Here is a 10,468-nt window from a genome sequence, read left to right on the forward strand (position 1 = left end):
TTCCTGTTCTCCATGCCGATCTGTTACTGAACCACACAGACAAGGAATCACCAGCTCAAAAATAACAAGTGAAAATGTGATTTATTAAAATCCAGTAAGTTGGATTTCTGTTGAACAGACTGAAATAAAATCCCTTTGAGGAAAGAGATATGTTCTGTTTTACTTGTGTGAACCATCGACAAACATTAATGAAACTTCTTATTGGACGAAGAGACATATGAACACCACTTTGCACTTAAAATGGACATTCAGGTTCTCTTTCTCTGCAATCTCAGTTTCAAGCTGGTGAAAACAGTTTGTAATTGGACACCAGCCTCAGTTTCCCTGCTCCAGCTGTGTTGGTGTTAGGACAGGAAATCTCGGAACACGCAGTCCTTTTCACTGCGCTTCATGAGGTTTTGATGATAATGTCCGTGGGAGGAAGTGTGACATGGTCATGCTGGGAGTGACTCGGTTGCCTCGTTTGGTTTTTCCCATCCTGCTGAGGCCGATGTACATGCCCGGGTAGACCACAGACTCATACGCATTGTAGTTGTTGGCCAGGAGACTCTCGTTGAACTTGCATTCATCATTATAATGACCCTGAAAACAGGACAACAGCACTGTTAATGCTTCAAGGAGGGCTTCGCCAGTTTTTTTTGTTTTTCTTTTACCAGGGAAAATCTCCCCTGGCAAAGCAGTACAAAGAAATCAAACAGGATACCCAGTTTGAAGAGCTACCAGGTACCGCCAGCCACTTTTTTTTTTAATAAACCTGATAATAGATCTGCCATAATTACCCCCATTACAGTCTTGGAAAATATATGACTGTGAAAAACAAATGTCTTTCTGCATTGTAGGACTCAACTTGAGGACTGGCCTTATCCTCTTGCCATCCATCTTTAGAGAAAAGATTGAACATTACATAACTATAGTGACGGTCACAACCCACCCAGCGTGTTTTTAGTCCGTACGTTTTTTAGGGGAGGCCACGGCCGCCATGTTTTTTCTGGAAACGTGAGGAGTTACAAGAACAAGGAGGGAGTAGGTCACTGCAAGGTGTAAGTACGTGGCCCGTACGCCTTGCCTAGCTGTGAGCGGTTGCTGCATCATACGTTGCACACGTGGTCAGTGAGTTGTACGTGTTTACAAAGTACGATCTCCTTATGATTTCCACGTTATCCTCTGAAGGCTGTACTTACACGTACTACTCACATACGGTGTCCTTACTCACTTGCATGTTGTAAATGTGTGCAAGTGTGATGAACGTGAGTTCCTCCCCTCGATGTCCCAGCTGCTGCCTCCACATGTCACCCATTCCACCGCAGAGACTCTGGGTTCTGATGCTGCAAGAGCAGCTTCAAGTGACGGTGCATCAGCACAACCTGGGTATTACTTGCCTCGACACTGGAGAGGTGAAAAAAAAAAACGGGAGAGGCAACGAGGACGCTGACGCAGGAGATGGTGGTTTCGTCCATCTAGAAATCAGTGCGCACAACGTGTGTTGTAACTGCGGAGCTAGTGTTTACTCCGTAAGTCCACGTGAGTTCTCATTGGACAGTAGAACTGGAGAAGTGCCGAGTAAGCGCGCACTTATCACGTGCTCAGCACGGAGTCCGTACCTTGTGCACTCATTGGCTGTAGAAGGCACATGTGTCACCCATATGGGGTGAATCTGTAGCCCGAACGCAGTGAAAGTTCCTCATGCACGAAAAGTGCTACGACGTGTCAGCGTTTTTGCATGTAGACAGCACGCCCTTGCAAGTACGACGGGTTGTGACCGTCTCTTATGGGAGAGGTAAGGCATCTACGTTGTCTTAAAAACAAAACAATGCGGTCACATACATAGTAAATGAGATGGCTTGGATTTACTATGAGATTCAGATCAGATTTGTCCTCGTCTTCAGTTAAATAATCTCCTTTCCTGAACATGGTTCTCGGGGGTTTCAAGGGTGTTTTAGAATGCAGAATGGAGTGTAGCGTTCTGGGGGTGATGAGTTCTTACCATTTGTTTTTAAGGTTTTTTTTACTTTGAGCACTTTGAGCTGTTTTAAATATGAAGTGCATTACAAATAAAATCTATTATTGTTGTTGTTTAGCATCATTGACGTCGTCTCGTTAATCCATTGTCACCATGCACTGTGAGGCCAACAACCTTTAAACTGACGATAAACCTGCTTCCCACCAAGTTTAATTTAAGTCTTGATTTAGACCTGGATTAACTCTTTTCCCAAAAAAGGAGATTATTTAACTCAAGATGAGAACAAGCCTGAGACTATCGTGATCCATGTTTGAGAAAGCCATTTCAGTAAGTCCTGCTTTATAATGTGATTTAGTCAAGAAGGAGGCTTATTTCCTGTATGGAAACCAGGACCAGGTGTCTCTTCAACTTATATTGGATTTGATAATTTTCCATATTTAAGAGGCTGTAATGAGACATTGATATATCAGACTTGTTTACAGTGAAAAGGGCCAACTCAAGTAACGGGTGTACTGATTAGTTAAAAGTTGCAAAATATTTTGGAATGTTTCTGTTCTGCAGGCTGCCACACCCTGTCAACCATACAGCTGGTGGATGATGACCGGAGGATGGCGATCAGCAGAGAAAGCTGCAGTGTGGTGAAAATAGATGGAGGGTCGATGTGCCAGTGCACAAGCTTTGATGTGAAGCCTTCAGTATGCATTTTGCTTTTTAACATCGCATACTGAAGTCCATGAATATCATTTCGACTGTGTGAAGCATAAAAAGGAAAATGCTGCTTTTGTGTGGTGTACAAGCCCCGAGTTCATTTGACGCTCTTAAGTGACTTGGATGGAACAAAGTCTTTGCTCCCAGATATGCACGATATGCTGGAGGGAGTCATTCCACTCACAAAACATGCCCTGGGGGTCCTTGAGCAAGACCCTCAGCTCTCCAGGACACACTTGAAAAAGAGACTAATCTCAGTGTGGTTCTCCTGGCTAAATATAGGTACAGAATGAAGCATTTTATTTGCAAGACGCATGAAAAAAAACATGCAACTATAACAGAGCTTAAATGAATTCTGTTTTTTGATTAAATATATTTTCAATATTGATACTATGTGGGTTCTTTGCTGCAAAATGTTGCTTCCTTTATCCTTTGACTCACATTTTCATGCACACTGAGTAAAAGTAGACGGTGATTGGCTTTTGCTAAAACCTGGAGATGAGTTGGACCACTCGTAACTTGACACACATATACAGTTGATGATCATTTGTATATTGGATTTAAACATTTTGTGTAAGTGTTTGCAAGAACAGGTGAATGGAATGTCTAATGTAAGCGTTTTATGTCAGGTTGATGTGTTTCACTGCTTGAGTGTTGGTCATTTTAATGACTGGCTCATTGGACCTGATGCTTTCAGTTTTGTGCTCAAGCTCTGAAACAATTGTAACACATTCTGCAAATTTTGTAATTTTTTTTTTTTAATGCAATATTGACATTCTGTATTTGTAATGTTTTCATGAAGACCTTTGGTAATGTTCTGTACTTTATACACACTGTTGTAATATTTCCATTTTTTTTAAATATGGACTAATATGTGTTGTATTCTAAGTTGGTTAATGAATTGCTCACAAAGCCTGACGCTTCCAGGTTGTACACAGAACAAAAATATCAACGCAACACTTTTGTTTTCGCTCCCATTTTTCATGAGCTGAACTCAAAGATGTAAAACGTTTTCTAGATACACAAAAGACCTATTTGTCTCAAATATTGTTCACAAATCTGTCTAAATGTGTGTTAGTGAGCACTTCTCCTTGACCGAGATAATCCCTCCACCTCTCAGGTGCAGCTTATCAACATGCTGATGAGAGTCTGATTATTACACAGGTGTGTCTTCAGGAGGCCACAATAAAAGGCCACTCTGAAATGTGCAGTTTTGCTTTATTGGAGGGGTCAGGAAACCAGTCAGTATCTGGTCTGACCACCATTTGCCTCACGCAGTGCAACACTTCCTCTCATAGAGTTGATCAGGTGGTTGACTGTGGAATGTTGCTCCACTCTTCAATGGTTGTGCCAAGTTGCTGGATATTAGCAGGAAGTGGAACACCCTGTCGATACGTCAAACCACAGCCTCCCTAACATGCTCAATGGGTGACATGTCCGGTGAGGATGCTGGCCATGCCAGAACTGGGATGTTTTCAGCTTCCAAGAATTGTGTCCAGATCTTCCAACATGAGGCCGTGGATTATCCTGCTGCAACGTGAGCTGATGGCCGTGGGTGAACGGCACAACAACAGGCCTCAGGATATCATCACTGGATCTCTGTACTTTCAAAATGCTTTCAATAAAAGGCACCTGTGTTGGTTTTCCATAACATCCGCCTGCCCATGCCATAACCCCACCTCCACCATGGGCCACTCCATCCAAAACGCTGACATCAGCAAAACTCTCTCCCACATGGGGCCACACACACTGTCTACCATCTGCCCTGAACAGTGACACCAGGATTTATCTTTGAAGAGAACACCTCTACAACCTGCTAGATGCCATCTAATGTGAGCATTTGACCACTCAAGTCGGTTACCATGACGAACTACAGTCAGGTGGAGACCCCCATGAGGACGAGGAACTGCAGTCAGGTGGAGACCCCATGAGGACGAGGAACTGCAGTCAGGTGGAGACCCCATGAGGACGAAGAACTGCAGTCAGGTGGAGACCCCCATGAGGATGAGGAACTGCAGTCAGGTGGAGACCCCCATGAGGATGAGGAACTGCAGTCAGGTGGAGACCCCCATGAGGATGAGGAACTGCAGATGAGGTTCCATGAGACGGTTTCTGACAGTGTGTGCAGAAATTCTTTGGTTATGTAAAGAGATTGTTGCAGCAGCTGTCCAGGTGGCTGGTCTCAGACCATCATGGAGGTGAACATGCTGGAGGTGGAGGTCCTGGGCTGGTGTGGTTACACCTGGTCTGCTGTTGTGAGGCTGGTTGGATGTCCTGCCAAATTCTCTGAAACGCCTTTAGAGACGCTTTTGGTAGAGAAATGAACATTTAATTCAGGATCAGCAGCTCTCCATAATGCGTACCACCTATTGGTACATGTTACAGAGATTAGGGAAGGCTATGAGTGGAAGTTGTCAACACTCGCACGAGACATTATGATTATCTGGTAATGCAATTTGGGCAAAGTAATACTTCTGGATTAGGCCTTTGTCAACAATATATGCTTCATTTCTGTGTCTTTGTGTACCGAGATGAAATTCTCATCTTTTCCCCTGTCCTTTACTTACACACTCTGCATGTTCTGCTGGTACTTGGAAGACTCGTGAGGGCCCGCTCTTCATCAAAGTCGAGAAGTGCAAGTTTCACGTAACCCAAGTCTCCTACCTCGACTATGTGGTTAGTGAGGCTCAGAAGGAGATGGACTCTGGGAAGATTAGTGCAGTTATGGTGTTGCCAACCTCGTCCTGTAGGAAGGACCTGCACTCCTTCCTGGGGTTTGTTAACTTTTATAGATGCATTATCCAAGAATTGATAATGCCTCTAACTTATTAGGGGTGGGGAGCTTTTCTCTCTCAGCGTGGTTCCCACGTGTTATTAAATCAGGTTTTTAGATTGTACAGGCTTTCAGTCACCGTGGTGTCGGATCAGGGGCCCCAGTTCGGCCCCAATTTCTGGAAGGCCTTTTGTGAGCTGCTGGGGACACGTGTGAGTCTCTCTCCGAGTTATCATCCACAAACTAATGGTCATTTAGAGAGGTTCAACTAGGAGCTGGAGATGGGTGTCTCAGAATCCCATTTCCTGAGCCCGAAACTTTTTTTGTGTCGCTCAAAATGTGTTAGTTCATCTCATTAATTTAGTATCTATGGTGATGATGTGTGCACTCCTCATAAAGACCAAATGTGCCCATCCTGCCATAAAAACACAGGATGGTGCAGAAATGGATTACTGACAGTGTGTTTGGTGCTCTCACCGAGCCATAGAGCTTGCCTTTATCATTCATGGCGATGAAGAGACCACTTCGCACCCCGTATAGGGTCACAACCCCTCTCTCCACTGGAGACATTTCTATAAGGCCTGAAAAGAAATGGAAAAGAGCAGAACAGAATCTGACAGTGGAACAAGAAGACACTTTGAAAACGCTTCCATCCTTCACAGTTTGAAAGAATCACTTGTTTATTACAGTCACTGCACATGCAAATCAATATCACAGGAATGTTCCACCCACTGAGCATTTATACTCAACACAGACATTTAAAACAACATATGCCAATGCAGACTGAACTAACAAAGGGAGTTTGTTTATACTCAGTTGTTGTAAACATAAAAACATTATCTTCATTTCAGTAAAGCTTCATTTTATAGTAACACATGACAGAAAATACTTAATCAGTTAAATGAACAGCCAATTCAATTCCTCTTTAGTTAGATAGATAGATAGATAGATAGATAGATAGATAGATAGATAGATAGATAGAGAGATAGAGAGATAGATAGAGAGATAGAGAGATAGGTAGATAGATAGGAAGCCAAAGGGTGTCAGAAATGTGTCTTTGATACGGCTCAAAATTGCACAACATGCACACACCTAGAAAGTATTAAGAACAACAATACTCATAATAAAAGACAATATTACAACAACAACAACAACAACAACAACATTATTACTTAAAATAAGGGAGAATGGAAAGGACCGGATGCAAGTTGCTAAGTTGATGGAATGATGTTTCCTCTGCTGTTAAAGGCTGTGACTGCAGATAGAGTGAATGATTTTTCCTTTTTGTATATTGTTTTTCTCGCCAGTTGGACTTTGTATCTTCTGAGTAATAGAGTGGAGGGGAGGGTTCCTCTGTGATCAGGGAAGCCATACAGGTGGGACAGTGGACTTTTTTGTTGAGTCAATTAATTTGCTGGCTTGGTCAGTGATGCGGGATCATTTTATTTTCTGTTTGTTGGTGAGGAAGTTGTACCAAGATGTGATGTTGAAGGTGAGAATGGATTATATGAGTGACTGGTAAACCCTTGTTAGAATATTTTCACTGATGTTGAAGAGCTTTATCTTCCTGAGACAGTGGAGTGCTTTACTGTGTCCACCTGTGTCCCTAGATACTTAAGACAGTCCACCTGTTCAATCTGTTCACCTGTTAATCAGAAGTTTTAAAAGCTGAGGTGTAATGGCTGCTCAGCTCCACCCACACAACACAGCTCCTTGGTCTTTTGGATATTTAGATCCAGTGATTTCCCCCTGAAGGTTGTGGCCAGGTCATTGACTGCCAGTTGATACTGGATAGGAGCCTCCATACATTCAAAAAGACTAATTCCCTCCCGGCTACAGGTGATGTCTGGGGGATAAAACACATCCTTGTGGGAGAACCATGTTTAAAACCAGTCTACTGGATTTAAAACCATTTAAAAGCACCTGCTGTGGTTTTGCCATTAGGAAGTCTTTTATCTCTAAAATCAAAGTTGGGTGGATCAGTGTTCAGGAGGCCGTGCAGCAGACTGTCAGTGTTTACAGTGTTAAAAGCCGAGGAGGAGTTCATAAATAAAATCAGAGTATGTGGTTGTGCAGAGGCCATGTTTTCCGCAACTGTATCTAAAAGAGTCAGGCTTGCATCCTACACACCTCGTTTTGCTCTGTAAGCAAACTGGAGAGGATCCAGTTTATTGGACAACATGCGTGACATTAAGTCACACACCACTCTCTTCCTGCATTTGCACAGGACTGATGTGAGGGCCGCAGGCCTGAAGTCTATAGTGTCCTGAGCCCGTACCTTTTTGGGGATGGGGATGATTAAAGACGCTTTCCACAGGTTGGAAACACAGCCAGAGTTCAAAAGATGCTGGAACAGTCTGGTAAAGACCGGCCCCAACTGTACAGCACAGTCTCTAAGCACCCTGCCCCTGAGCCAAATAAACATTTGCATTGGTATCGACTATGTTAGTATTTTTCTGCTCTTTTCTTCTTTGATGTGCATAAATCTCACTTTGACGACCCCAGAGGAAAAACCTGGGACACTCGTGGCATCTGGTGTCCCTCTCAGGGGTCCCGTACCCCAGCTTAGAAACCAACCTTCTTGCTGCTGCAGCTCTATCCAGCTGTTGTGTGACTACTTAAAATGTGAAGTAACTAAAGCCAGCAGCTCAAGGGCTGCATATCTGTAAAGAAAGGCTTACAGATATGTTTGTCTCACACACACACGGCCCCCTTAACACATAACGGCCCAAGTAACCTGCTTATCATCTAAAGACAGTCATTGTTCTGAAGATTGAATAAAAACCACACACCATCTCGCAGTTTCATTAGTAATCAGATTACGTACATTCAGTGTCGTATTGATTCTTGAGAAGAGTGGACACACTCTAGTTTGGCTTCTTTCAAATCAGCCCAGAAACACAATATTAAAAAAAAAAAAAAAAAAACTGTTGCTGTAAGGCATCTTTATTTAGTGGAAATCAGTCAATAATATTTGCTCATTGTCAAATAATCTCTGTATAATTTAGTGGTTGTCAGCACTTCGAAATGTGTGTGTGTGTGTGTGTGTGTGTGCGTGTGTGCGTGTGTGTGTGTGTGTGTGTGTGTGTGTGTGTGTGTGTGTGTGTGTGTGTGTGTGTGTGTGTGTGTGTTTGTTGTGCGCAGTCTAGTTCAAATGCTGAACCTTCCATATAGTTCAGACCCTAAGAAAATTCAGGCCTTTAACTAGGTGGAAAATTGTAAAAATGGCTTCCCTTGGCATTGTTACAGATCTCTGATCTGATGTTAAAAATGTACTAAAGAAATGAAATGACAATAGTTCATATGCACAGATAGAGAGTGTTCTGCCTGAGTTGTTCTATGGCCGATTAACATTTCTGAGAAAATGTGAGCGTGAAGCTTTTGTGGACGATATGTTGAACATCCAGGTCCACATATATTTTTCAAAGTGTCTGATGTGGGAACAATTTAATAACAATAAGTCAACTTTAAGTTGAGCAGCATTGTTCCATCGTGTTTCTTCCAACACAAATCTCACAATATCAATATAGGACAGATGATAGGAAAATGTTCTACTTTTCTCCACAGATCACTGACTCCCACTTTGCACACAGTTGACTTGTAAAAAGAGAGCTGTTCAGTTTTAAAGATAAAGCTATATTTCCTCTCCCAACGAGATTACCTGAATTTTGCTTTAAATTTGAAATTATTTGAGGGAAACTGGTTATTCTGAAAACTAAACTATGCTCCCTGCACACAAAACTGGTGCAAGTGACTTTAGGACTATTTTATATACATGTGAGACCATAAGTGAGTTATTAATATGCTTGCTTGGTACATTTGTGATTATCATTACTGTGAGTACAATCTTTTACCAATGTCAAGTGAGAAATAGTACCAATTAAAAGAGGTTGTTTTTTTCTCTAGACAAATATGTGTGATGTATTTGTGTCCGTGCTCAAAGTTCTCTCACAGTCCTTCACAATAAAAGAAATTCATACTTACTGTATCTGTTTTCATTATGAACCCCTGTAACGGTCCCATTTGGAAGGACCTGAATGTGGAAGCCGATACCCACATTGCAGTACAGTCTTCTCAGTCTCTTTATGCCCAGCAGGAAGTTTTCATCTCTTGGTGTCACCTCCCTCTTGTTCCAGGAGTCCAACGATCCAGCACTTTGTAGGGTTTGTCTAAAACCACTGAACACTGCAGACAAGGCCAAGGGGTTGCACAGCAGGAAGCCATACAGAAGCAGGAGAGGCTTGGACCTGGAAGTGGACATCTCACTCTTCCCAGACATGGGAATCATAGATGTACAGAACCGTGTATGACCAAATCCAGCTGAATGTTCACTCGGGGCACAATTTATCGTACAATTTGCAACTTCAAGGGCACATAACCTGCGAATACCCCCTCGACTATTCCACTGTCTGAAGCTCAAAGCAAGGATTTAGTCTGCATGTTCACCGAACTCTAAAGCAGGGATGTCGTCCGAATTGTTCCTCGGTTGGAAGCAACAGACTTTATATGTGGCCACCATGACATCACATACCACCCACTGTCTGCTCGTCTGAGTCACTGAAACTGTGTAAGCATGCAAACGGAACAATACACAAAACAAAGAACAACTCCAAGACATGACTAAATAATGTACTTTGTACACTCATTCATGGAGCTGTATACCTGTAGGAGATTTTCTGACACAAGTGTTTTTTTAATTTCTTGAACTTGTACTGATCCCACAAAGTTGTGGCAATTATGTGTTTGTTTCTGTACTATAAATTGTTTGAACACATCTGTTTCCAAATGTTGAAAATAAATGAACGATAAAATGAAATAAAGACCCAAAATAAAATAGAGCTCTTTCCCCTCTTTGGTTTGAGTTGCAACCATGGAAATGTTCCTACCTGGGTAGTGTGTGTATGTGTCTTATCTGGATCCGATTTGAGAATTCAGTTCAAAAGAGTTCAGTCAAGGTTCTGCTGCCGAGGATGCTTCTGGCTGGCCACACCGTTGACACCATTCACAGTCACCACGGGCAGGTTCTG

General features: G+C 42.6%; 1 protein-coding gene across 1 annotated transcript; it reads right to left on the bottom strand.

Annotated features, from left to right (window-relative positions):
* Positions 1 to 378: 378 nt before the first annotated feature.
* On the bottom strand, positions 379 to 9,720 carry LOC308134153 (fibroblast growth factor 4A-like; the record flags this gene model as incomplete). Its single annotated transcript, XM_080501784.1, has 3 exons — positions 379 to 582; positions 5,919 to 6,022; positions 9,426 to 9,720. 3 exons carry the CDS (start codon positions 9,718 to 9,720, stop codon positions 379 to 381), a joined length of 603 nt encoding a protein of 200 aa, XP_080357910.1.
* Positions 9,721 to 10,468: the final 748 nt, after the last annotated feature.

The sequence above is a fragment of the Blennius ocellaris genome, assembly GCF_963422515.1.
Source record: "Blennius ocellaris genome assembly, chromosome: 9".
NCBI lineage: Eukaryota > Metazoa > Chordata > Actinopteri > Blenniiformes > Blenniidae > Blennius > Blennius ocellaris.